This window comes from Tauraco erythrolophus, chromosome 19 (assembly GCF_009769465.1).
Source record: "Tauraco erythrolophus isolate bTauEry1 chromosome 19, bTauEry1.pri, whole genome shotgun sequence".
NCBI lineage: Eukaryota > Metazoa > Chordata > Aves > Musophagiformes > Musophagidae > Tauraco > Tauraco erythrolophus.
In genome coordinates, this window is record NC_141483.1 from 12,076,267 (window position 1) to 12,103,902 (window position 27,636).

Sequence of the window (27,636 nt, forward strand, 5' to 3'; positions counted from 1 at the left end):
CTCTCTCCTCTCCGGGCTGCCTGACCTCCACCCCTGGCAGGAGCCTCCTACAGCCTCCCTGCCTGGGGCGGGCTCTGCCCTTCAGGCTGCTCCAGCGCTAGGTGGGCATCCTGGCATCGTTATTCTGGCTGGACACCGACTTGGGTTCCCAGTCCCTTGCTCCACAGGCCGTGGTGGCACAGAGAGCCGGGCACAAGCGTGCACGCTCCACCTCGGCCATCCCAGCAGTTTGTGCCTGCTCACACCCTCCCAGGCCTGCAGGGAGGAGACCACGCTCCTTTGCCGCCCCTCGCCCGGCCCCGGGAAAGGAAGTCAAGGAGGTGCTTTTGAAACAGGGCGGCCACTGCTGGGGCTTACACCCCTGAATCAAACGCCAAGGCTCTGGCGAGGGGCTGCAGCCACGGGGCGACCCCAAAGCCGAAAGGACTCACAGCACTGAGGCGCCGCGGCCCCCGACCCCGCTCCGAGCACTCCACGCCAGGTTTTTCCCGGCGCTCCTTCGCGTACGCGCTGCCGGCCGGCCGGCCTCCAGACCGAGCCTCATCACCTCACGCTGGCGCCTCCGCGCTGCCGGGCCTCGTTTCCTTCCACCCGCACAGTAGATCTGCAGTGCGCGCGCCGCGGAGAAAAATAGTGCCTGGCGGAGTGATCTGCAGCGCGGGGGCGGGGCGGAAGAAGCGATATAAGGGGCGGGGCGGGGATGTGTGGCGCAGTTGCAGCGGTGTGAGGCCTGGAGGGTGTTGTGCTGTAGGCTCGGCCTGCGACCCCCGCGGTGAGTGCGCTTCACCGCGCCTCCGCGGGGCAGCGGAGGGTCGGGCCGGCCCGTCGCGGCGGGGCTTAGATGCGCGTTGGGTGGCCGGGCGGGAGACGTGTGTGTGCTGAGGCGGAAAGGGATGCGGCTGGAGGAGATGGCGGGCCACGGGAGGGGGGGGTGGCGGCCACGGCCACATCGTTGTGTGGGCCCGGACATTTCCTTCGCCTCCAGCGGCAGCACCGCGAGGCGGCGGCGGCGATGGGCGGCAGCGCTGGGGGGGAGCAGCTGTGGGCAAAATGGCGGCCGCGCAGGCGCGGCGGCCGCTCAAGATGGTGGCGGGCGCGCGCGGCCAGGGGCCCCGCCCCTCGTGGGGGTGTGGGCGGTGCTTCGTCCTTGACGTCACAGGGCGCGGGGTGGAGGCGGGCTGCTCCCCGGGAGCGCGGGGCCGCGGGGGAGCGGGCTCTGTTGCCCGGCCCTGCTGGGCCTTCCCGTAGGAAGGAGGGGAAAAGTAAAGCACAGCGATTTTTCTTCTTCCAGAGAAAAAATGCAGATCTTTGTGAAGACCCTGACCGGGAAGACCATCACCCTGGAGGTCGAGCCCAGCGACACCATTGAGAACGTCAAGGCCAAGATCCAGGACAAGGAGGGCATTCCCCCCGACCAGCAGAGGCTCATCTTCGCTGGCAAGCAGCTGGAAGATGGGCGCACCCTGTCTGACTACAACATCCAGAAGGAGTCTACTCTTCATCTTGTGCTGCGCCTGAGAGGTGGCATGCAGATCTTTGTGAAGACCCTGACAGGGAAGACCATCACCCTGGAGGTCGAGCCCAGCGACACCATTGAGAACGTCAAGGCCAAGATCCAGGACAAGGAGGGCATTCCCCCCGACCAGCAGAGGCTCATCTTCGCTGGCAAGCAGCTGGAAGATGGGCGCACCCTGTCTGACTACAACATCCAGAAGGAGTCTACTCTTCATCTTGTGCTGCGCCTGAGAGGTGGCATGCAGATCTTTGTGAAGACCCTGACAGGGAAGACCATCACCCTGGAGGTCGAGCCCAGCGACACCATTGAGAACGTCAAGGCCAAGATCCAGGACAAGGAGGGCATTCCCCCCGACCAGCAGAGGCTCATCTTTGCTGGCAAGCAGCTGGAAGATGGGCGCACCCTGTCCGACTACAACATCCAGAAGGAGTCCACCCTGCACTTGGTGCTGCGCCTGAGAGGTGGCATGCAGATCTTTGTGAAGACCCTGACAGGGAAGACCATCACCCTGGAGGTCGAGCCTAGTGACACCATTGAGAATGTCAAGGCCAAGATCCAGGACAAGGAAGGCATTCCCCCTGATCAGCAGAGGCTCATCTTTGCTGGCAAGCAGCTGGAAGATGGGCGCACCCTGTCTGACTACAACATCCAGAAAGAATCCACCCTGCACCTGGTGCTGCGCCTGCGGGGTGGTAACTGAACTGGGTGGTTATTGCTTACTTCCAAGTAAAAGTTTCTCTGCACTTGTTCATTCCAATAAAGCTGTTGCATCCACAAAAGTTCCTGTCTCAAGTTCTGTTAAAAACTACTTATGCCGTTAGCCAGATTTAGCTATCTAATAAACTATGATTACATAGCTTCCACATCAAAAGGTATTGCACAACTGCCTTATGCAAGGCTTATATGTGCCTTGGCAAGCAGAGCTGTGCTCTTCCTGAGGTTGTATAAGTGTTCTCATAACTAGGCTGAAGTTCAGTGCCAGTCTGCAGGTGTTATGCAGCTGGTAAGGTTGTATAAGCGTGCGTATGTAATGCGAAATGGTAATTGTTTTTGAGCTGAGAGGCTTTGATTGTGCCAGTGCCAGCTCCTGTCCCCTGTGTTTTTTACATAAACGAAGTAAAAGCAAAAGGGTAATCCTGGTGTTACGTCAGCCTGCTCCGACAGTCGGGTGGCTGTGTGGTGGGCAGTGTACGAAGGTCACTGCAGATCTTGCAGCCCTTGAAATGGGTGCTTGAAAAGTGTTGGGGCTGGTGTGGGTCTCTTGTCATCCAGTTACGGGGCAGACTTGGTTTTTGAAAGGCTTAAGCATATTAAGCAAACTTTGTCATTTCAGATGTACTGGCTGGCTTAAAATCATCAAATTTACTTTCATTCCAGCTTTGCACTAAGTGGAAATACATTATTAATGAGCTAAAACATCACAGAGCAGTACTCGTGCTGTACAAACACTGGCTGAAGGGAAGTCTCCACTTGTGTTTTGTGGGGAAGTGAAGGTTGCTGCGTGTAGGAGCTCATAACCATGCGACACCGGGGAGGGGGGAAAGGGGGAGACTGAAGAGTAAAAAACCAAAAATGTCCCTGACAAAAATGACTATGTGACTTCTCTTTGGAAGGGGATGTGGTAGGAGTTAGAATTGAGGTTTCAGCCAATCACTGACCTCAGTGGGACCTGAAGTGAGCTTATACTATCCAGATTGGAAGGGCGGGCTAGCAGGATTTGACCCTAGTAGCACTGATGGTTAATTAAAGAGAGTGGCAGAAGGTGCTTCTAGTGCCGTACGACCTGTAAAGAACAAGTTGGGATAATCCAGATCTGTGCAGATAAAGCTCTTCAGTGCCACTGAGCTAAATCCTGCACCAGATGAGTTGGTGCTGTGCCATCACTCACCTCCTGGTGTGTCCCTGGTGGGGACTGGCTCGGGGCTCTGCCTGTGCTTGTCCTGGCTTCACCGGGCAGTCGGTGCTGCTGGGCTGGTGGGGGGCCTCACTGGTGGTGTTGGTGCAGTGCCCTCACAGCAGACAGAGGACCCTTGCTCAGTTCATATGCTTCTCAAGTGCTGTAGCTGAACCCTCAGCAAATGCTAAAGCTTGCTGTTGGGTGGGTTTTCTGGCCCCTTGAGTCATTTGAATTTATGCAGCAATTAAAGATTCATCAGCCCTTCAGCAGTTTCGGGTGTATGCTGTAACGGAGCTCCTGAAACGTGGGTGTCAGATCCAGTTCAGGGGTGGCTGTTTCTGGAACGCAGGGAGCTGCTCTTATGTACAAAGGGAGAAGCTGCAGCCTGGTTATGTTTTCATAGCTCCTTTCTCTACATGTCCAGGAAGCTTTTCCTTGGAAATCTAGTGATCAAAAAAGCTGGAAAAAACAAATACAAGCAGTTCTGATTTGAAGGTGTCCTGGTTGCTGTGGGGGTAAAAGCTGCAGGAGGACATGGAGACGCTTAATGTCAAAAGCCTGGATGACTTCAGAATGACTGCAGTCCTGTGTTTTAAGAAATTCTTTTATTTTAAATGTGTCAGTGAAAAAAAAAAATCCAACCTACAATGCCATATTTAAAACCTATAATGTGCAAATACGTAATGGCCTGGAGTGTGATCTGAGCGGATGTGCTGTGACCAGGCAAAGCGGAGAGCTTGTTGGAGGAGAAAACCTGTGCCGTGGTCTCGTAAGCTGAGCCAAACTGCTGATCTCTGCGGGCCGCTTTGCTGGACTTGACGAACTTCAAGGAGTTAATGGTGGCAGCACAAACGCTTCAGAGCGCAGCACCCGTGAGCAGCGGAGACCACAGCTGGGGTAGGATAAACCACAGAACAGCAACGTGTGGTGTGATGAAAACAGCAAAGCATTTAGAAAGCGTGAAGGATGACTTTTGTTCTAAGCATGAAAGTCCCTGGTGTCTCCTTCAAACTTCACACTTTGTCCCGGGGTGCCTCAGGGTATCGCCTGGGTGTCACCTGGGTTTATTGGGTCTGGAAGGAAAACTCCTTTCACAGGATTTCTTTCTAGCAAAATGTTTTAAAGTAACAGAAAACACAGCACCTACTTTGTGCCGAGTCTGAAAGCGTTGCTGCTGGGGCTTGAACTGAGACGTGTTAATTGCTCCAGCAATTCAACGCAGGCAACTCTCAAGGTAAAAGGTCTGGAAGGTAAAACGACACAACTAAGCATAAAGATACAAATGCAGGTGTTCCACCAAGGTGAAGGCTGCGGTAAGTCGGGTCTTCTGCCGTCCTGGCCTGATCCTGCGTGGGAGCCATGGGGTTGTGTCTCCCCGCGGTGCCCACACACCGTGTCACGAAGACAGCGTTTTGCAGGTAGATGGGCTCTGGTTTCTACACCCTTTAGCTCAGCTCAACTTACAGTTTAGACAGTGGGACGATCCTAGTGATTATTTTAAAATAGACTGTCACAAACTGGACTCTTCCCTTCATTGTTTTATTTTCTGCTGTCTTCTAAACACTTGTAGGGATGAGTCTCGACCAGGCTTTCATCAGGGGCTGCTTTAGATGCACAGGATACACAAAAGACCCGATTCCTTGGGAAACCACAGGCGGGTTAGAAGGATGTGATGGATGTTTTCTCCCGGAGGAGAGCCTGGGGTCGACAGCCTGACAGCTGCCGGCCTGCCGAGCCCCTTGCAGCCGCCTGCTCTCGCCCCCTTTCCAGAGACACCAAACACTTGCTGCGACATCGGGCTCGCAGCCACTGCGCCTGCCAATGCGGCGGCCTCGGATGGACGCAGTCCCTCCCGGGGCTGTGGTTCATATATATATATATATATGTATATACAGACACACAGTCGTATATTCTTATCTATTTATAGATTTTCGTATATTTAAATATATTTCTATCTAATACACGTTGGTGTAAGGACACACGCACAGCGCTCCCTCCGCCGCGGGCCCGCCCGCCCCGGCTGCGCGGAGCGAGTGGGCGGGGCCCGGCCCGGAGGGGCGGGGCGCTCGCGGCCCCGCCCCGCCCCCCCCCGCGGCCCCGCCCTCTCCGTGCGCCGCGCCGGCCGGGCCGGGCCGGACCGGGCCGCGGGGCTATAAAGGGGCGGCGGCGGCGGCGGCTCGGCCCCGCTCCGCTCTGCCGTGCCCTGCCATGGCCGCGGCCCGGCGGAGAGTGTCGCTGGGGTTGGGCTTGGCCGGGGCGGCCTGCGCCCTGCTGGGGGTCTGCCTGCTGCTGGTGGGGCCGCTCATCATCAAGGAGCAGGTCATCAAGGTCAGCGGGGCCGGGAGTTTTGGGTGCGGGGGGGAAAGAGGAGGGTGTCCGCTGCAGGGGTGCACGTTTGGGGCGTGGGGGGCTGCAGCCGGTGCGTGGCTGGGGCTTGGTGTGGAGCTGGTGGTGCGGAGTGGGGGATGCTGGAGCCGGGGCTGGTGCGCGGGCGCGTTCTTGTGCGGTGTAAGGCTCGGGAGCGCGGAGCACCGAAGGGGCTCTGCTTCAGTGTCGCTGCTGCAGCTTCGGGCAGCCTTAGTGCCGGCAAATCCCGGCTTGGGATATTCCACCCTTGATTACAGCGGATGTGCCAGGGCTGACGGGGCTCTCATCCCTCGTTAGCGAAGGCTTTTGTGGAGCTGGAGTTGGCTGGAGGGACGGTGCTGGTGGTGCTGGGCTCAGCATCACCCTGAGCACCACCAGCCCTTCCTCCAGTCCCTACTGCCTTTACCTGCAGCACTCTGTTTGTGAATAGGTGAACAGCTTACCGGGCTTGGGTTACAAAACTGAAAATGGAACAGACGACGTGCAGGAGCGCTCTGAAAGAGCCTCGTGCATGGAGCAACCTCCAAGTCATCCACTCCTCCAAGTCATCTTCTCCTCCTAGACCGAAAACCTAAAGAACTGCCTCTCTGAAAACCTGCCTTACCCAGAAGAGAGGCCCTGAGGCCAAAGGGGTGTTTGTCCCCCACAGTTAAGATGTGGGGCTGTGGATGGAGTTGTTGGTCTGTTCAGTAAATGCTGCACAGTCTTGGGAACCAGAGCTCCTGTCCTCGCTGTCGGGACACCAGTTGTCCTGCTGTAACGAACCGCTTGACTCCTTTCCACATTTAGCCAAACCTTTTTCTTTGTGTCCAAAGGAGATGTGCTCCCTGCCTGGGCTTTTCTCTAAGCTTGCACCTACTCAGGTCAGCACTTGGAAATGTGCTTCTGATGAAAGACGTGAATAAAGACCCTGTGGCTGTGGTTACATGTGATGCAAAGTCTTTGCCAAAACCGAATTTCTACTTAAACATATCTTCTGGAAGTGCTGCTGGTTGGGCGAAGCCAGACGGTCCTGGGACTTAAGCAGTGAAAGTCAATCTTTGTCCAGTTTCACAGGCATCAGGAGCTGGTACCTGCAAATAAAAGGCTGAATGGCCCTTGCAGAACAGGAGTGATGTTTTTGGTGCAAAAACCTTTTTGCCCTCTTCTTTTTAGCCAGTCCTGATTTTTTTTTTTTTCCTACCTGAATAGCTAATTTGAAACAACTTGCAGTGAGGGCAAAAGATGAGAGAAGGACCAACCCTTGTTTCTCTTCAGCTCGGTCTCCTCATGTTCAGTATGACCTGAATGGGTCTTAAGAGGCTTAATGTGAAATGGAAAAAAATAACTGAGTGCTGATGTCTAGAGTGGTAAGAAATATCCAGAGCTTTACCGAAACTCTTGGACTGGTCCTCAGAGTGGTGGGTAAGAGGAAGAACTTGGCTCTGAAGGGCTGGTAGCAGGTGTTGGGCAGGTGAGGGCTGGCTTGCCAGTCTTGGCTTCCCAAGATCTGCAAGGAAGGTCAAGATGGTATATCCTGATTGAAGAGCACTTGGCTGCAAAAAAGGTTGTAGTTTTGGGGATATCTCTGAGTAAAGCCCAGAGGGGAACACACAGCAGAAACAGGAAACTCTGAGCCCAGCTCCTGCCCCATTTGCAGAAACAGAATCTGCATCGGCAGCTGGGCTGCTTGTGGCATTGACGTTGTAAAAGTTGGGGACGTGACTCTTCTGGAGTGCTGTGGACCTGCCTAAGGTAGGAGCTTTAACACAGTGAGACTTCATCAACTCATCCATCTGTCTCTCATCTTTTCTTCTCCTCCTGGTAACTCTTGTGCTGTCCTGCCTGAAAGCTGGGACAAGCCTGACAGGACTGTCTGCTGCTTTTGCAGGGTGATGAGGATGGTGATGAGAGGATGTGGAGGATGAGGTCTGATGCTGAGGTTGTGCTTGCACACAGCATGACTGCCCTTCTTGATCTGAAGAGGAAGCCTCAGCACTCGGTTTTACTGAGCAGAGTGGCTGAATCATCCTGGAGAAGCAGGGTTTGGGCACTGTTGGTGGAGCTGCTTCTCCTCTGGTCCTGTCTGGAGGAGATGGGCAGTAGCCAGTTCCTCACGAACACAGATCAGCATGGTCAGGAGGGGACAAACCTTTCAGTGACGCTTTGTAACCCATCTAAGTGAAAAATATTCTATTTTTGAGATATATAACCATTTTTGTTTTGACCTACAAGTAGCTTAATTCTAAGGCTACCCTGTTAAGTAGATGTTATTTAGCAGCATCTATGGAGTACCTTGAGCTGCTGTGCCCAGATGGGAGAGGGCCAAGGAAGGCAGCAGGGAGCTGGGATGCAGCTCCATCAGACTGGTTACATCTACAAACACATAGATATGCCATGAGGGATCCAGGGATTGCGAGACAGAAAAAGCGAGTAAAGAAAAGCAGATTCCGACTCTCTCGGGCACTCAGGAGCAGGGATTATGAAGCAGGCTAAATAAAATCTTGCCCTATCACTGCTTCTTTGCCATGAAATCCTTGAGGCTGGCAGGACAGAGGCTCTCAGCCAGCAGCAGGCAGGTGTTGATGTGGAGGTGGGAAGGGTTTGCTTGGTGGGTTGCAGTGCACCATGGAGATGTCTGCTCAGGGGAAGGGCTTGGAGGATCTGGGCTTGAGCGAGGGGCTTGCAAAGCCCCACTGCTTAAGTGGCACAGCCTGGCCAGGAAATGGCTAAAGAATGATGGGGTGTTGTGGGGACACATCCAGCAGCTTTCCTTCTCAACCTGCTGCTGCAGCAAGTAACATGCACAGTCAGATCAAGCTGCTCCAGGGCAGGAGACCCATTGTGGGACTGCTGAGCTGCCATGGGATAATGCCCAGGGGCTTTTACCCATTAGTGGATCAAATGTGCTTCTATAAGCTGGTCGGGTTTGTGCTTGCAGAGGAAGCAAAGATCATGGTAGAAAACACCCAAAATAAGTACTTAAGAAGGGTCAGGCTCTTGTCCACAAGACAGCCCTCAGGAGGCAGGGAGGGAGTGGAGACAGATGTGCCCAGATGCCAGCTCCTGGGCTGCAGAGCTGGTGGGGGCTTGGGTCGTGTTTGGGCTCCTGCAGGCATTTCCCAGCAAACAGCACAGTGATACGGAGACCATGGTTGTGCATGGGCTTTGACCTGCCTTATGGCCAGCTGGGAGTCACTGTGGGATGGCAGCCGGGAGGAAGCAAAGGTGTCCTGCACGGTGCTGTTGGCACACAGCTGGGTCTCCATCCCAATTCTCTATCTAATTTTTGGGAACCTAGTGGGCTCTCCCTGCTGGTGCCCAAACGGTTGTGCGGATGCGTGTCACCTCCCCCAGCCCTTGCCTGCTTCTGGCTGTGTGGAGCTGCCAAACCTGGCAGATGAGCAGAGGCCTTCGGGACAGGGTTGTTTGTGCCAGGGAAGTCAAACATGTAGAGCTGTGAATAATTCAGTGCTGGCTTGTCTAGCACAGAGCAAGCCTCCAGCACATCAAAACAGCTCCAAAATCCCGTGGGTAGGATCTGGAAAGTTGAGCCTGAATAAATAAGCCTACAGATATCCTGTGGCATGAACTTGATGCTTCTGCATACATAAGAGTTTCCAGTTTAGATCTGGCTCGGTTTCAGTCTGCGTATCATGCCTGGATCCCCTGGAGAGCCCCTACTGGAACTGCTGCCTTTGGTTGGGCCTGATGTGGAGCCGAGGGTGGATGTGCTCAGCTGCAGCCATCAAGCCCAAGAGTTGTTTCCTTACTTTTTTTTTTCTTGCAGAATGTCAGGATCAACCCCAGCAGCATCTCCTTCAGCATGTGGAAAGACATTCCTGTTCCTTTCTACATGTCGGTGTACTTCTTCGAAGTGCTGAACCCCACTGAGGTCCTCCAGGGAGCGAAGCCGGTGCTGAACCAGCGTGGACCCTATGTTTACAGGTCAGGTACCACTTGTGGTCCAGCTAGGTGTGAGGCTGGCCACTGTGCTTCCTGCCAAGCTTCTGGCTGACTCCTCTGACAGGAGGGCATGGCATTAGCATACTTGGTGCAAGTCCAGCGGGATAGGATTTTGAAGCAACCTACATGTGCTCTAATAGCTCTGATCTTGCTCAAGCCACCAGTAGGACCTCTGGCTGCTGGGGTGGTAAGGCTGGTCTGTGGTTTACTGAGTTGTGGAGCGCAGTCCTGTGCTGGGACCTGCTGGGCAGTCAGACCTGGACTGAGGGGTATTGATGTGGTGGTGGGCGACCATCATCTTCAGAGTAGATTTGTCTCATCTTCACTGTGCATTTGAGTCCAGTCCCAGAGCCAGAGTTACCTCAATGTCAAACTTCATGGATTTGCCTAAGACCTCTTATCTAACAGGAGATCTGGAACCTGCCTCTAACATGGATGTTCTGGTCATGAGAACCAGGATAGAGCAGTAAAATGTGCTCAGGCCCACCTGCAGCAGGGCTGAGTCTATTTGCTATGGCTGAGGATGATGGTTGAAGCCTCAGATGCTTCTCTAGACCTGAAATGTGAAGTGATGGTTGATGTTGAGTGTGTGAACTTACCCATAAATAGCGATATTCAACACATTAGCACCTACACATGTAGGCAAAGTTAGGTCAGCAGCCTAAGCAAGCTCATGTGGGAAGATTACTGGTTTAATCCAAAGCCGTTTGAGTAGTGTTAGGGGGAAACCTGGCAGTATGTATATGCCCTTGTTTCCCTTGGGCTTGCTAGGTCACACCATAAGACCATGTGGATTCTGTATGTTGTGATCACATCAGTCACGACTTGAGGAAAAGGCTTTGCTTACCATAAATCAGAATAAACAAAGGGGCAAAGCTTATTAGTGTCCTTGTGTTCCTGCTGAGCAAGATTAGTGCCCTTCCCTAATGTGGGCCATAAAACAGAGACTCCATAATAAAGGACTTTGTTTTTGCTGGTGGGTTGAGCTTCAGCTTCCTTGGGAGCTGTAACAGGCTCGCAATGTTGGAGGCAACCTTGTGCTGCCATGAGACTGGGCTGTCCCCGTGGCGTGAAGTGGTGCTGGGCAGCGTGTGGCCCGAAGCCCTGAGGAGCAGGAGAGCCATGATGCTGCGTGGAGAGTTGAGGTGCCCTGAACCCACGAGCCATCAGGGAGCTCTGGGGCGAATCAGCGTGAACTTGTTGTTGGGGTTTGTGCCATCTCGTTTGGTCCTCTCCTGTTTTGCAGCTGGTTTTGGTGTGAGGGTTGGTGTAGGTCTGCTTATTTGGTTGCCTGTCTGATAGGGCTGGGCTTTTCAACTGCTGTAGGTGAAGGGACAGAGGGGATTTATGCTTTTGTCTCAGACTTCTTGTCAGCTGGGAAGAAACACTTGATGTCTGTAAGTTGCTGCAGAATCCCATCTGTCAGGGATGCCTTGCTCCCAAGCTGCCGTCTCCTCCTGCCAGAGCTTAACCCTGGTCAGGGTGTGAGGCTGACACTGTTCTCCATCATGCTGCCTCCCCTGCTGTCCTGTGGCTTCTTGCTGAGATTCAGTCTCCTTCCTCTGCTCTTCAGAGGCAAGCCCAGGCCTAGGCAGCCCGTCCTTGCTCCACAGGTGGTGCAGGGGCACTGCGTGGGGGAAGGTTCCCATGATGTCTCCCATCTCTTTGCAGAGAGTTCAGGTATAAAACAAATATCACGTTCCATGACAATGACACCGTCTCCTTCCTGGAGTATCGGAGACTCTTCTTCCAGCCACACTTGTCCAACGGTAGCGAAGAAGAGTACATCGTTGTGCCAAACATTATGATGATGGTAAGAACTTGCTCCCTGAATGGGTACCAACTTCCGAGCTTATGGGGAGGGCAGTGATGCCCAATGCTGAGTCAAAGCTTACTTTCTTGTAGGGCTTAAGGATAATCAAGCCATGAGGTAGTTAAGCTTATAAAATGCAGTTTTCCTCTTTCTGGCTGTTGGTTGTCATATTGGGCTGCAGAAGGCTGCAACCTCATCTGAGTGTCTTCTAGGGAAACGAAGCCTGGGAGCCCTCAACTGCTTTCTTCTCAAACTGGGGATAAAATGGTGAACCTCAGTCTGTCCAAAGGACTTCTCTCAGACTGTAGATCAGTGCAACAGAAGGACCTTGCTCAGCACCGAAGATGCATTGCTTCCTCTTTGGTAAAGATGGGGCTCTCATCTCAGAGCTTGTTTTTTTCTTTCCCAGGGAGCTGCTGTAATGATGGAAAACCTGCCAACTTTTGTGAAGCTTTTGGTGAGCGGAGCCCTGGCTGGCCTGAAACAGGAGGCGTTCATGAACCGGACAGTGGGGGAGATCCTGTGGGGGTATGATGACCCTCTTATAGATGCGATAAATGCAATTGTTCCTGGCCTCATCCCTTTTGAGGGGAAATTTGGCTTATTTGTAGAGGTAAGTAAACTGTTGCTTGGGAACACTAAAATCACATCAACATTGGTCTTGGGATTGAGTGTCTGGGCTGTTCTCCTCACAAAGTGTTTGGACCAGTTGTGTAGCTGGGTGATGGTTGTGTAAGGCTGCCTTAATTCTCCCCTCAAGCATAAATGCACATGTTGGAAGCTGTTGCTGGCAACTGAAATAAGTAAAAATTCAGTAATTTACAGGATGAAGCATCTGTAGAGCTGTTGAAGCATGTGAAGTCAGTAACGTACTGCAGCCTTGCGATCAAAGCTGGTTTCTTCTCTCTGCAGATTAACAACACCAACTCGGGACTGTTCACAGTGAACACGGGCATGAAGGACATCAGTAGAGTTCACATGGTGGATTCATGGAATGGACTAACACAGGTGAGTGTTGGGCAGCAAACCTCTAATATGGGGGCAATGCCTGATCTAAAGCAAGATAAGCTGAAAGCTCTGGGGGCTGTTGTGTCTCTGGGTCGTAGGTTTGAAGGCAAGTTTCTGTGAGGCTTCAACTGCTGCAACTTCTGTTCTATCAAACTGCCAGGAGGAAGCCATATGACAAGAGGCTTGTCAGGAAGCATTAAGTTCAGCTTATCATCAGTGTCTCTCCCTTGAAATGCTGTTGGAGCTGCTTGCTTCTCATGGTTGAAGTCCCAGGCTCCCATGGCCTGTTTTCAAGGTCTTATTTAAATATCCTTGTCAAAGGGATTCTTCTCTTGTGGAATTCCACTTCTAAAATCAACTGAATCTACAGATCAGCTGCTGTGGGAGCACTTGAGACAGGGGGCTGTTGTCCTGTTTTTCCATTAATTGGGCAGATCTTTGCATGGGAAAGATCTTGGAAGCTCTTCAGTGTTTCTATCTCAAGCTCCTATGGAAGCAGCGCAGAGCAGTGGCTGTCCCATGCAGGGGTGGAAGCCAACTCTCCACCAAGGCCATTGTTCTGAGCTCTTCCCTCTGTCTGTTCTGCAGCTCAGCTACTGGCAGAGTGATGAGTGCAACATGATCAATGGGACCGCGGGGGAGATGTGGCCACCGTTCATGTCCCCGACATCGTTGGAGTTCTACAGCCCCGATGCCTGCAGGTGAGGCTGCAGCTGCCAGCTCGTCCCTGTGCAGGTGGCAGGCGATGCGGCGCTCGTCCTGTGCGCACAGAGTCCCTGTGCAGTGATGCAGAGGACTTGGCACTAGTTTCTGTAGCTAAAGTTCAGTTGCAGTGTCTCAGCTTTATGAACCATGTTGTTGTCTAATTAGCAGCATCTTGTGGTGTTCATAAATACCTTCCACCACACCGGAGAAGTCTAACTTGCCTGAGTTGAATCAGTGGAAAATAACCAGTCTAGATAAGATGTGGGAGGTGAGACGGAGAAGTAAGAGTTGTCATAAGGAAATGCAGCTATAGCCATTTGCGGAACTATTTGAGCTGACTAAGTACTTGCAGAAGTGGTGTTGGGGGGGACTCATCCCACCATTTCCAGGCTGTTTGGCTTTTTTTTGGCTGCCCAGCTCACGCACTGCTCCGCATGTCTGTCCTGTGCAGGACACCCTGATGTGAGCTGATCACACAGGGGTTAAAGTACCCTGTGTGTACTGCCTGTATGGAAACTCCCGGAGCCTGGAAGGAGAGGAGGCAGGCGGTGGCACGAAACCCTGTCCCCAGCTTGGGGAAGATAATGTTAATTCAGGCTTTGTAGATAGTGCCACAAAACAAGCAAGTGCTCATGCTGAATAGAGAACAATGACCTCTTCAGTTGAACGAGCAAAGTCAGCTGAGCCAAGTATTAGTGCAGGAATTCCTCTACACATGGGATGTCAGCAAATACCACAGTGACCCAGAGCCAAGGACTGACAGGGAAGTTCACCAATAATCAAAGTTTAAATACACATACCTGTTTTGGTAAAACTACAGAAGTCTTGTAGAGGACAGAGCATGTTTCCAGGCAAGGTGGAAAGTGACGTGGAGGAAACCAAGCTTGGTTTCTTGGTAGTGCAGGAGATGCCTGGTAGCTAGTGCTGTGGGGGAAGTGGCTCTGCCTCTTTACCAGGCAGTGCTGTCTGTTCTTCCTAAATCTCTATCTTGACCTCTCTGCTAGCCCAAATGGCCAGAAAGGAGTCACAAACATCAGTTGATAGACTAAAAGCCTATTTGCCTTGCTGTGGGCAGAGAACGGTGTGGGATGGCTCATCTATGTTGTTTGCACATCAAGTTCAGCTGATGTGGAGATGCAACTACCTGGGTGTCCCTGCAGAGGTAGGCAAGGCATTATCCTGCTGATGTGTGCAGCAGCCGCTGCCTCCTTGCTGGAAGGTGAGCACAGCCGGGAGGCACGTGTGTAACTGCTGAACATGCCCAGAACCCCCCATCCTTGGTCCTGGTGTCAGAAGGCAGCCGGAGGAATAAGCATCCCCTTGGCCTGCCCAGGCTGTCTGCATCCCTGCAAGCCTGACTTGAGCATGAAAGGAGCAAAATTCTTTCTTGGAAATTTGTGTCTATCCTGACCAGCTGGTAGCAATAATGCAGCATAACATCACTAGCCTGTTGTATCAAGGAAGAAAATCTTGCTGCATAATGTAGTAATATTTTCTGCTCCCCTGACAGCCTCTATGCTGGAGTTGTGCTGCAGAAGAGATTTAACCAGTGTCCTCCTTCTATGACAGCACCTCGGAGCCAAGGCTTGCACAAAGAGGGTATTATCTCTTGGAGAGCAGCCCTGGGGATTACTACGTGCCTTTAAACAGATCTGTCTGGATATTGCAAACAGACTTACAACCCCACGGTTTCTCTCTGTAACTAGTTCTGACCAACCTTTTATCTGTGCTTAAGACATGGAAAGCAAATGGCTTAAATACTCATTCCATCCAAAGCACTGCTCTGAGAGTTTATCTTCATCTCAAAGTCTAAGTTACAGTGCAACTGCGTCTTATCCAGGGAAGATAAGAGCCTGAGTCTGGGCTGGGAACTCGTTGGCTAATCTTGATCCTTCTCCACCGAAACCCTTCCAGATCCATGACACTGGTGTACCAGCAGTCCGGGAAGTTCAAGGGAGTGCCCACCTATCGCTTCGTAGCACCAAAAACTCTTTTTGCCAATGGCACGGACTATCCACCCAACGAAGGCTTCTGCCCCTGCCTGCAGTCCGGCGTCCAGAACGTCAGTTCCTGTAGGCTAAGTAAGTCCTTTCCTCCCCAGGCTCTCCCTGCTGTGACCAATATTAAACTGTGGGGATGTGATACGAGTTTGGGTGTCTGGAAAATCAGCTCTGCTACCTGTTGGAGTGCTAAAAGATACCGGTGGGGTCCGCGCACATGCTGTTCTTGCTCGCACTCCTGCAGGCATCTGGGCAAGGAGGGAAAAAGGGAAAAATCATTGTGTCCAAAGTCCTCTTGGTCCACAGCCCCATGACAGCCTGGCATTTGTGGGAACAGCCAAGGATATGGTGGGAGCGTTACATCCCCTGGGCTGGGGAGGGAGCGGGCAGGGGAGCAAGGGTAGGAAGAGGCAGCCACGTAACCGTCAATTTAAGTGTTAACCTTTTGATGCTGAGCACACGTCGTGCAGGAGTGAGAATTCAGACTTGGTGTCCTAACCCTTGTCTGGGTACGGCGAGTTATCACGGCACTGTGTGGTGCGTGGGGGGAGAGGGTGGCTTAAACACTGGGTCTGAACCCTCCCACAGCAACGGACTGAGCTGCAGGGAGGGAAGGGATGGAGGTTTCTTGTTTGGAGGAGGAATGTATAAAACTCTGTTCAGAACAAGTGCTGCAATGGCTTAAAAACCTCAACAAAAAGTGTCAGGTGGGTTTGTATGAACTGAAGGTGTCTTTGTTCTCATCCAGATGCACCGATGTTCATTTCCCATCCTCACTTCTACAATGCCGACCCAACCCTGGTGGATGCTGTTGAGGGCCTCCACCCCAGCGAGGCAGAGCACGCGCTCTTCCTTGACGTGCACCCGGTGAGTGAGCCCGCGGGGTCCTCGCCCTGCGGAGGGGTCTCACCTCACCCCAGGAGTCCAGCCCAGGCTGAGATGGCCTGCCACTGGCTGCGTGACAGCCTCGCTCTGCTCTCGTGACACTGATTTGAGCAGGTCGCATAGTGCAATGACCGGCAAGAACATGTGCAGATAAAAATGTCAAAGCCATAAACTAATCAAATAATTAGCCTGGCGTCTAGAGAATTGCAGAACTAATTATAAGCATAACTGTTTTGATAAGCGCAGTCGAGTTCTTTCCACTGACTCAGGTCTATAACACCAGGAGGTGTATCTAGCAGCAGCCCAGTTACGCCCCAAATCTGCAAAGTCATGTTGCCGTGAGAGCTGACTGGCCACGTCTGAAGACCACGCTGTAGCTGAAGCTGTCACCACTGCTTTTGGGCTGGCTGCTTCCAATTTCTCAACCTGCTCATCTAACTGACCGTTTTTGTGCTGGACTGCTGCTGTGTTACACTTCACGTATCTATAGAGTAAGGGTGAAGTCACCACTCCAGTGGTGATGAGTTGGGGTGTCCTGAGCTGTCATTGTCCCAGCTGCTGATGGGGAGGGGACTTTATCTTCCACCCATGGCCTGTGTTGTACATAGTCAGATTTTCCAAATGCTCAGAGATATTTGCTCAAGCAAGATACTAATCCCCAACTTGAGGTAAGGTAAGCTGTGCTTATCTAGGCATTGGGTTCTCTCTGCTTTTTCTTATCACAGTTACAGAAATCTAATTAAGTTTATAACAGTATCAAACATCTACTGATAACAGGACAATTACCTATAATTCTTATCTAGCTGCAGCATGCTGAGTGCAAGCAGTGGGCAATCCAACAAAAACTCTGCCCTTAATGTCTTGCAAAACTGCAGTGTCATGAGAAACAAATGCCTTAATGGGTGTCAACAAGACCAGCTTTGAAGTCTGATGTTTTCATGGTTTTAGGGTGTTGCTGGACAGCATGAATCTCTTGCACTGATGTGTTTCCATCCTGCTGCTGGTAGGATGAGCAACAGAAGAGGCTTATCAGGCTTCAAAACCCACTGAAGTTCTATTAAAACACCATGCCTAGGGAGTTGCTTACAGGTTACATATGCTGCTTGGTAACTTCAACTTGCTTATGTTCAGACCTACAAGCCCTGGGTCACACAACAGCTCCCTGGTTCGTGCTGTCTGCCCACTCACTGGGCACTGCCTTCTGCAGTGCCTGGCTCTGTCCCAATTAGCTCTGTGCTTTCAGACCACCCTGAGGGAGGTCCTCCCTTCTGGATGCTGCCACGTGCAACAGTCTCACTGGCTGGTGAGCCTTCCAGTGAAGGGGACAGACTGAAATGTCATGGGGACAGTGCTGTCCCTCCATGAGCAGTTGTCCCCAGAGCCTGGGGTCTGGTGCCTGGTTGACTGATGCTTGTTTTCTGGTGGAAACGCAAGTGATGCTCCTCGTCTTGTGTGTGGTGACTGCAGTGGATCTCTGGATGATCCCATCTGTTGCAAAGTGGCACCCAGAGCAGCTATGATGGAAACCAAAGGGTTGCTCTTCTGCAAAGCTCTCCAGACAGGTGTTGGTTTTACTGATGAACTGGTCCGTCTCTTCCTATGCAGATGACGGGCATCCCAATGAATTGCTCTATCAAGCTCCAGCTGAACCTGTACATAAAGCAAGTGACTGGTATCATGTAAGTAGTCACCTTTTACAAATGTCCATCTCTCTTCCTTGAGCAGGGAGTGCTGCTGTTGCTGGGCTCGCTGCAGTGTTTACTCTCCCCAAAGATGAAGTAGTTTTAACATCACCAGTTGTCCTGGTTGCAGAAGCCAGCTGGCTCATGTGGTGAAATGTCAGCTATTCCAGTGACCTCAAACTGCCATCCTTTAGCAGTGCAGCTCATGGCTGTCTGTTTCCTCAGCTCCTGTGCCCGACCGGACAGGTGGCAAAGGGACTGTCCTCCTGGTGAGGCACAGGAGTGGTTCACCTTCACTGTGCTGCTGCTCAGAAAGTGTTATGTCCAACACAAAGAGGCAAAACACATTCTCCCTACAGGGTTGACAGTTGAAGCCTGTGTCCGAAAGGACACTTGCAGCTCTATGAAAGCAAACAGAAGGGCTCTGTAACAAAGTCCTGTGGTGCCAGATGTTAAATACCCACAAAGGTGAGAGCACATATCTCAGCCCTGATGCTGTGAACTTGGCTGCACCACACTCTGGTACCATGCAGGTGACTGAGATGTCTTGGAGCTGCATGAATTCAGCATTCCAGTTCACTGAGTTCATGTCCCTGGAGCCCAGATTTGGGATGGCACTTACTGCTGTCAGCAGGAAGTTGAGCACAAACAGAAGCATAAGCTCTGCTCTGGTGTGAAAGGCTCATGTTGGAGCTGGTCCCTCAAGGGGGGAGCAGCTCACTGAAGCAGCAGGAATTGCTCCCTCCTTATTTTGCTTTCCTGGCCACTGTCAGTCTCCATCCCTTTAGGAAGAATTATGGGACTAACTGTGGCCTGATCAAGCAGAAATCTAAGTGTGTATTTCTTTTTTTCTTTTTCTTTTTTTCTTTTTCTTCCTTTCTAGTCAAACAGGGAGTATCAAGCCAGTGGTTCTGCCGCTGCTGTGGTTTGCAGAGGTGAGCTGCCTTCCTCGACCTGATTCTGCAGAGCCCATCCTGCAGGAGTGGGGAACCGCTTCCCCATCGCCCAGTGCTGTGGAAACTCCACTTTGGATAAAGCTTTAAGCCAGCCAGATTAATTAAGCACCAACAGAAGGCTTTGCAATACTTGGCTATGTCGTTAAGCCCTCTGAGCTGAACAAACCCTGCACTATACTTGGTAAACCTCTGGCTCTGTCCTAGATGTGGGGTTAAATAGGGCCCAGAGCAGAGCTGCCAGTGTCCCTATGCTAATGTGGGCCAGGGAGTGCAGTCCCCAGCTGTTTGCATATCCAGCTGACTGCAACTATTCAGTAAAAGCTTCTAGCCTGACTGAATCTTGCATAAATTCCCTAATCTGTGATGGGAGAGGGGTTGCACAGGTGGTCTGTCTCAGCCCTGGATGGGAGGGAAATGCCACTGACAATTTTGCTTTTTTTTGAGCAGAGCGGATCCATCGAAGGCTCAGTCCTAAAGCAGTTTTACACCAACCTGGTGCTGATCCCATCCCTGCTGGACTACCTGCAGTATATCCTCTTTGGGCTGAGTGTCCTGCTCATTATCTCAGCAGCTGTACTCATGGCAATGAGTCAGGTAAGAACTTGCAGATGTCTAATGGAAATGCTGTTAGTCAAATCAGACTTAATCAGATCATGTAGATCGGGCTGACAATCTAACACTCCTGAGGAAACATTGGCTGTTGGCACCAACGATGTCCTAATGGTGCCAGCACATAGCAGCAGGACTTCTCAGCCATCTAGAAATTGGGCTGAGAATAAATAACATAAAAGCATTTCTGCCTTCTCAGTGCACGGCAGTGATGGAAGTGGGTTTCTGTAGGAGGAGGTGTTTCTCAGCTCGTCTGGCTAACGAAACGAGCCTAGCTCATCAACCCAGCCTCCATGGCAAGCAGCAGGTCTGTGCCGTTGCACAAATCTGTGCATCTCTGCAGGGTCCCAACAGTTTTCTATTCCGAACAGAGCCTTCTCGAGGAGATGGAGCTACTTGAGTGCAGCTTGTTCGCAAATGAAATGCGGTCGCTGTGTTCTTGCAGAAAAGGGGCACAGACCCCGTGGCTGCTACTCAGCCAAGAACAAAACCTTCTTTTTCCCCTGAAACTCACTTGTTTCCCTGCAAACTACCCCAAATAGCTCTGGAAGTTAAACCCTCCAGGCCTTTGTGGATCTGGGCTTTCTGAGAAGTGAAGACCTTTGAAGCTTAGAGGGAGCTGGCAGCTGGGTAGAAGTTGGTGTGTGATGGGCTGGGCAGTGAGGGTGAGGGCACACCAGGCTGGGCAGTGAGGGCAGTGAGGGCACACCAGGCTGGGCTGAGCTGTTGGGACAGAATATAAACCAGCAAAAACACTTGGAGATCTGTGGCTCCAGCTCTAAAACATTCATCTGATGACACTAAGCTCTCTGGAAGCTTTAGCTCTTGAAGTAGAGACCTGGCCCCCTACCCTCACCTCTGTCAGAGCCAAGCTTATTTCTGTGCTACGGTCAAATGGCTTGAGCTGGCTCTAAAGCTACGGAAGTGAAGAGGCTACTTGTGGGGATAAGAAGGCAAGGCTTAGGATGAGTGGCTACGGTGAGGGCACGTGCAAGGGGCTGCTGTTGCTCAACCCCCTGTAACTGCTCTTACTGAAACACTAACGCGAACCCACTTCAGATAGCACCAGGGTTCTCGGAGTGTCACGTAATTGGATTTTAACCAAGCCTACAACTGCTTAATTGACTTAAACACATGATCCCAAATCCCCATGTTTCTTCCACACGCTTTCCTGCAGAGTGGGAGCGATGCTGGGGCTGAGGGCTCGGCGTTAAGCCCTCACTACGCTCCTGAGGTGGTCAGGCTTTGGGTGCTGAACCTCTCTGCTTTGACAAATGTGAGTGGTTGGTGGCAAACGGACTTCACTGTGTAGCACCAGCATATCTGAAAAATGTCAGTATTTGCTGGGCAGCTGTTTGGAAGACCTTATGCAACCCTGGGCTGGCATTTCCTCACCCTGCTTTGTGCTAGTCTTAATTCCTGGTATCAAAGAGCCTTAACCATGCCAGAAAGGGATGAAGAAAAACTGGATTTGAAATTCACTCAAATCAACTGCGTATCTGCTTGTGAAATATCCCAAACCCAGGTGTGAGCCAGCTGTAGTTGGGTGCTGGGCCAAAACTGTGATGAAGCACTAGAACTAAGAATCGACTGCAGGAAGTACCTGACTACCTGGAAAGTGATTTTTAAAAAACCTCAGTGACTTTAAATCTCTAAGGAAGCTGTGCAACAGCACATGAAAGTCTCTGCCTAATGGATAGATAAGAGCTCATAAACTGGAAGACAGCCATTTGCAGCCAAGGCGTGTTCCTCACTTGATTGAAGCATTGCTGATCTAGTGATGATTGCTTGATCATGCACAGCCCTCCCTCTTGAAGCCACAGGCGAGGTCAGAGGTGATGCTGAGAGGGGGCATTGTCTGCACCTTCCCCTGTCTGCTAGTGCAAAGGTCTCCTTGAACCCAGCTCCTTCCTGGAGTATCTTGTGTGCCTCTGGCTTCTGGAGGGAGCAGTGTGCCCTAAACCCAGCCCAGATGAGATACTGTGAAACACGTAAATCTTAGTGCTAGTGTGCAGTAGAGCCAGTTTGAAATGCATCTGTTGGACCTGCAGTTCTGAAAAAAAAAGTATAAATCTGCACAGGTGTAAAACATGCCCAGATGTAGCTTTCCTCTGCTAACATGGCCCAAAGCCATGGTGAGATGTTTAAAAGGCAAACAGACCGTTTTAAAACTGGCTTGACACTGACCAAAATCTTAACTAGGGCTTTAGTTTAACCTAAATTTTGAAATCTTCATTAATAACTAGATTCTAGTTGGACAGTGATTTTTAAAATCTCCTAAAATTGGAACCCTCCTGGAATTCATGTCCAAGTGCACTATAAACGAGCCTGATTGTCTTCTAGGAAAAATGCACTTTATTTTGGAGTAGCAATAAAAACTCAGACAGTAATAAGGCCAACCAGGCCACCTCTGCCAAAAAGCTGCCTCCGGTTAAGGGGACGGTGTTACGGGAAGCCAAACTGTAGGTGGGTACCCAGTCAAGGTAATGTGTTTTTTCTCTCGTCTTGAGTTGATTAAACTTTGCTTAAAACCAATCAAACGGGAATGTTGACTGTCCATGTCTACCAGACAAGCTTTGATATCATGATGTTGTCTCGTGGCTTTATGCAGGGCAACTTTAGAAGTCTTAATACTCACACTTAAACCAGGCTGCAGGTACATGCTCCTGTTTCTCCTGGTGTACCTGCTCTGCAGCCCTAATAATAGCAGCAGGGATCAGGGTGAAAAGTAGGATTGGTGTGAGGAAACACTTTTCTTGCCTATTTTCCACCCCCTCCAAGTGTCTGAGATCCAGAGGTAAGTTTTCAAGTGGGTAAAAACTCATGGTGCGTAGCAGAGGTGGTTAACTGGTGGGTGTCACTCCCCTCCTGCATGCAGGGTGCCTCGATGGAAAAGCTTTCCAGAGGGAATTTCTGATGTATAAAATATCTGGGTTTGTATTACAGGATCAGAAAATCACTGAATCGTTGAGGTTGGAAGGGACCTCTGGAGGTCATCTAGGCAATCCCCCCTGCTCGAGCAGGGTCACCTAGAGCTGGTTGCCCAGAACCATGTCCAGATGGGCAAGGATGGAGATCCCCCAACTTCTCTGGGCAACCTGTTGCAGTTTTTATAGTTTTCATACTAAAAAAAAAAAGTGTTTCCTAATGTTCAGATGGAACCTCCTGTGTTTAAGCTTGTGCCCGCTGGCTCTTGTCCTGTCCCTGAAACACCACTGAGAAGAGCCTGGCTCTGTATTTACACCTTCCCTTCAGATATTTGTACACATTGATAAGATCCCCCCTGAGCCGTCTCTTCTCCAAGCTCTCTTGGCCCTTGGTCGTGTGAGAGATGCTCCAGTCACTTAAATGTTTTACTGGCTCTTTGTTGGACTCTCTGTGGTAGCTCCAACTCTCTTGTCCTGGGAAGCCCAGAATTGGACACAATACTCCAGGTGTGGCCTCATCAGTGATGAGTAGAGGGGGAGGATCACTTGCCTTGACCTGCTGGCAGCACTCCTAATGCAGCCCAGGGCAGTTATCTGCCTTTGCAACCTGGGCACACTGCTCCCTCATGTTCAACTTGGTGTCTGCAAGACCCTCAGCTCGTTTTCTGCCAAGCTGCTTGCATTGGGTGGCCCCTAACATGTACTGATGAATGAGGCTGTTCTTCCCCAGGTGCAAGACTTTGCCCATCTTCTTGTTTGAACCTTGTGAGGTTCCTGTCAGCCTGTTTCTCCAGCCTCTTGAGGTCCCTCTGGTGTATCAGCCACTCCTCCCAGTTCTGTGTCATCAGCAAACTTGCAGATCATTAATAAAGGTGCTAAACAGGATTGGACCCAGTATTGACCCCTGGTGTATGCTGCTAGTTACTGACCTCCAACTATACTTCATGCCACTTCTCATGACCCTCTGGGCCTGGCTGTTCAGCCAGTTTTCAGCCCACCTCACTGTCTGCTCATTCAGCCCATGCTTCATAGCTCTCTATGAGGATCTTATGGGAGACAGTGTTGAAAGCCTTACTGAAGTCCAGCTAGACAATATCCACTACTCTCCCCTCATCTACCAAGCCATTCATTTCATCGTAGAAGTTTATCAGGTTGGCCAAGCATCATTTCCCCTTGGTGAAGCTGTGCTGACTACCCCTGATGACTTTCTTGTCCTTCATGTCCCTGGAGGTGGTTCCTAGGGTTAGCTACTCAATCACCTTCCCAGAGATTGAAGGGAGGCTGACTGGCCTGTAGTTCCCTGGGTCTTCCTTCTTGAACTGTAAGGTAGACGTGACACTTGCTTTCCTGCAGTCTTTGGGCACCTCTCCCAATTGCCATGATTGTTCAAAGATTATGGGGAGTGGTGTGGCAATGACATCAGCCAGCTCCCTCAGGACTCATGGGTGCAACCCTTCAAGGTCCATGGGTTTATGCATGTCTAGTTTGCTTAGGTGTTCTCTGACCTCATTCTTTTTCATCTTCCTTGCTCCAGACTTTCCCCTGGTCTCTAAGGTCCCCTGCCTCATTCAGCGACAGGCCCACATGTTCCCTGGTCTTCCTTTTGTCAACTGTGTACTTACAGAAGCCTTTCTTGTTGCCTCTGACATCCCTGGCCAAATTTAATTCCACTTGGGCTTTGGCTTTTCTAACTTCATCCCTGCATGCTGGGACAGTGCTTCTGTACTCCTGCCAGGTTACCTGTCCCTGCTTCCACTTTCTGCGTGCTTCCTTTTTGTGTTTAAGTTTGGCCAGGAGCTTCTTGTTCATCCACGCAAGGCTGCTGGCATTTTTGCCTGACTTGGGATGCTTGTTGGGATGGGTGACTCTTGAGCTTGGAGGAGGTGATCCTTGAATATCAATCATCTTTTTTGCCCTATCTCCCCCCATCTGAGCTCTGTAGTCACTTTTGATACTTTCCAGGTGGTCCTGGTGGTATCATTGGTGCCCACACAGAAGCAGTAGTGGGTAATAGTCAAAGGGTTGGACAAGCCTCACAGTCCCTCCACAATACCCCAGATCCAGGTCCCCAGCAAGCAGCAAATGTCTCCAGATGACAGGTCAGGTGGGTTCCTTGGTCCCCAGCAGCAGGGAGTGACCCACTACTGTCACTTGCTGCTGCTTCCTCCTGGGGGTCTTACATGATTTAGGGTCAGGGTGCCTACATACTTTGCTTGAAGGTGTATCTGGCTCCTCTTGAGCTTTGAGGTTGTAAAACTTTAGGTTGAGCAGGAGCCTTCCTCTTCAAGCCAGAAGGCACCAGCTTCTGTCCTTCACCTTCCTCAAAGGTTGCACTTACCGTTATAGCAGGGATGGATGCTGTCTGTCTCTACTGCAGCTGGGGATCTTTGTGCTGTTGTTTCCTGAGAAGATCCTGTCCATCTCCCTTTCATCTTCTGTGACGCTGTGCAGCATGCTGATGTTGTCCCCAAACCGCTCTACTTGGTGACACAGCTCTCCAGGTTGGGTGTTTGGGAGTGTTACAAGTGTTAGGGGGCAGGAATGGAAATAACTTCATTTTATTTAGGGAGGAGATGCAAAAATCTACAATTTAAGAAACCTTCAGAAAAGGGTTCTTGGCCATATGAAGGTTCGAGGCACGTGTGTCCCATGTGGGGATGTGGTGACACCTGCGCTGTAGGGTCTGAGCACGGTGCCAATGCCGAGTGCGCGGCTGTAACCGCTGTCCTCCTCTCTCCAGACAACCGATGCCGAGAAGAGCCCGCGCCACCCCACCATGCAGAGCAAACCACCCCCCTCCGAGACAACGCCGCTCCTACACGACGCTGGCATGCTGAGCCAGGACGACGCCGAAGCCTGAGCCACCAGCCCTGGCACGCTTCCCACCAGGACACATCAGTGCCAGGGGAGAAACCTACCTTGGGTCCCCGGAGGTCTCAGGAAGGTGAAGTCGTCCTGGGCAACTCAACGGACACCCTGCACACCACGGCAAAGCCACGGGGCACTACTGCTGCGCCAACACTCCCACGCCGGGGCACAGGACACCCCGTCCAGACAGTCCAACCACAGCACTCAAGAACCCTTGTCCCCGAGGGGCTGGTGTTTGCCACAGCCCCTCTCTCCCCATGGGCCAAGTGGGAATGAAGACGGTCGCTGGCTGATCCGAGAAGTTCTTTTGCAATTTAAAACTGCCTATTGCTCGGAATAAAAGGCACTTTAATAGGAGCCTTTAAAATAAATGAGGTTTGTGTATGTCATGCTGATGGGATTTAGTGATCTTTTTTAAAGCCACCGTTCATCTCACGCGAACGGGTTTGCTGTCCTGAAGTCACTTACAGCTTTATTGCCACTTGATGTGACTGGGCTACACTGCAAATCAATTCTGGGTGCTGTTGCTTCAGTGATGTCTCTTGCCAGGGTACCTGGAGCCTGCCTGGGATTGCTCCAGCCTTTGCATGTGCTGGAGAGTACAGTGGTGACTTTTAAATTCTGTGCCATGACCTTGTTGCTCCAGTGATTCCAGCCCAGAGCCCTTTTTACGCAGCCTGCTGGCTCTCTCCTGGCTTTGGGTGGCTGGGCTGAGCCTTGCCAAAAAACTCGGTGGTGCATCTGACCTGTCACTCAGCTCCTGACGCGCAGTTGTCCCTGCTGCCTGCTCAGCCGTCCGGGGTCAGCTCTTCTGGCCACGCGCAGTCGGTGCTGGATGCCGTCGCGTAGCTCTGACCGCAGAAGCTCGACTCCCTCCTTGAGCGTTAATGAAGATACTCGTGCTTTTGAGATGGAAGAAGCTATGTGCAATCGTGAAAATAACAATGGCCTCAGTAGGTTTTGATTGAAATATTGCAGATTTCTGAAATGATGTCTTGGGGGATTTGGGGCTAGATGTTAACTGTGGGGTGGGTGGGCTGGGGTCAGTCTTTAGTGGGAAAGAAGCCCAAAGCCCAGGGATGTTCTTGGCTAACTACTGATCAGTAGTTTTCTACCATGCCTGGCTTCCCTGCTTGCAGCCAGGCACCAGGGTGGCCCTCAGGGAAGCCAAAAGGACCAGTGCTGGTGCCTCTGGCAAGGACGAAACGGAGCGTGGGAAGTCTCTGGTCTCTCTTGGACCAGAGGACTGGTTGCGCTGCATGTGGCATCGAAACTGTTGTGATCTGGAAATGATTGCAATTGTCTAGGACAGCCCTGTGACCTAGTGGAGTAAGCAGCGCTTCCTTTCTTACACCTCTGTCCCTCGTACTAGGCAGGATGAGCACAGGAGCTAAACCCAACTATGCTGGTGCGTTCCTGGCTGGCCGTGACCCCCAGTCCTGCAGCTGGGCTTAGGCTGCCTTATCGCGGAAACAGTTGTGATACAGCCCAGCTCACGAAGGGGCAGGGTAGCAGCTCCCAAGAACTTGGTCCATAGGCTGAACTTGCCTAGATGCCCAAAGCGTGTCTCACAGGCAGGATGGAACGCGCCAAGTCCTTGTGCCCAGTACTGCTGGGTTATTTCTGCGGCATGAGTCCTCGCTGAGAGCGATGCTTAAACTATGGCTGTAAATCCTCTCTGGCCTTGAATCCAAAATTATCCCCTGTGAACAGTGGCGCACAACCTACAGCAGCACGCAGCGACTGACGCGGGAACGGGGCAGCGGCACCGTCTCCGAGGAGGCTCTGCAGGACGCTTGACCCGGCAGCTCACACGGATAAGACCCAGCGGCATTCGGCAGCGCTAACGGATCAGAGATGACTACCCATGGGCTCACCTGCTTGAGGCTTTAATGATGTACTGGTGCTAATTGTACAGGTGGAAACAAATAAAATACTGGAATATTGGTCCTAGTACAAGCTTTTCTTTTTCGGTTTTGCAGAAAGATACGTTGCAAGTACCCTTTTTTTTTTTAATACAGGTCTGCGTGTTGCAGTAAGTTTTTGTTTTGGGGGGTGCCTGGCTGCCCCGGGGGGGCCAGGCGGGATGCGGCGGGCACGGCGGGGTTCGGCGGGGTCGGGGCGCTGCGGCGCCGCGCTGCGGCCGCCGGGGGGCGCTGTGGGGCCGCGGAGGCGCCGGGCCGGGCGGAGAGGCGGACGCGGGGCGAGCCCCGCACCCCCCGCGCAGCGGCAAACTGACCGCGGCCCGTGCCCCGTGCCCCTGCCGGGGGCCAAGCCCTCCTTCCCCGGGGGAGCCTGAGCTCAGCCAGCCGGGAGGGTCCGTCTACAAACGAGGTGCCTGTGCACGCGTAATCCATGCCTTAAGCCCAGGGTGCTTTGCAAACCCTGCTCCGGCCCCCCAGTGAAGATGGGAAACTGAGGCACGGATGGAGAGCCCCAGGTCCTGGCCCACTGGCGA

At 51.9% G+C, this 27,636-nt stretch overlaps 2 protein-coding genes across 3 annotated transcripts; both read left to right on the forward strand.

Annotated features, from left to right (window-relative positions):
• The first annotated feature begins 1,270 nt into the window (after window positions 1–1,270).
• UBB (ubiquitin B) lies at window positions 1,271–2,295 on the forward strand. The gene has a single exon (XM_086623226.1). It carries the CDS (start codon window positions 1,299–1,301, stop codon window positions 2,214–2,216), a length of 918 nt encoding a protein of 305 aa, XP_086479352.1. The 5' UTR covers window positions 1,271–1,298; the 3' UTR covers window positions 2,217–2,295.
• A 3,326-nt stretch (window positions 2,296–5,621) lies between these two features.
• SCARB1 (scavenger receptor class B member 1) lies at window positions 5,622–25,170 on the forward strand. 2 transcript variants are annotated; one of them, XM_086623303.1, is made up of 12 exons: window positions 5,622–5,741; window positions 9,550–9,707; window positions 11,397–11,538; window positions 11,948–12,151; window positions 12,451–12,546; window positions 13,135–13,247; window positions 15,166–15,332; window positions 16,000–16,118; window positions 17,742–17,815; window positions 18,702–18,753; window positions 19,222–19,368; window positions 25,051–25,170. In XM_086623303.1, the coding sequence occupies exons 1-12, from the start codon at window positions 5,622–5,624 to the stop codon at window positions 25,168–25,170; spliced, it is 1,512 nt and encodes a 503-aa protein (XP_086479429.1). The 2 variants fall into 2 exon arrangements, with proteins under 2 accessions (XP_086479429.1, XP_086479428.1); XM_086623302.1 differs by lacking the exon at window positions 25,051–25,170 and adding an exon at window positions 21,727–21,849.
• Window positions 25,171–27,636: the final 2,466 nt, after the last annotated feature.

Bases quoted from the DNA above. Each gene is read 5' to 3' on its own strand.
- UBB (XM_086623226.1), top strand. From the start codon at position 1,299: ATGCAGATCTTTGTGAAGACCCTGACCGGGAAGACCATCACCCTGGAG.
- SCARB1 (XM_086623302.1), top strand. From the start codon at position 5,622: ATGGCCGCGGCCCGGCGGAGAGTGTCGCTGGGGTTGGGCTTGGCCGGG. The intron at 5,742-9,549 runs GTCAGCGGGGCC...TTTTTCTTGCAG, and splicing joins TCAAGGAGCAGGTCATCAAG to AATGTCAGGATCAACCCCAG. The intron at 15,333-15,999 runs GTAAGTCCTTTC...GTTCTCATCCAG, and splicing joins CGTCAGTTCCTGTAGGCTAA to ATGCACCGATGTTCATTTCC.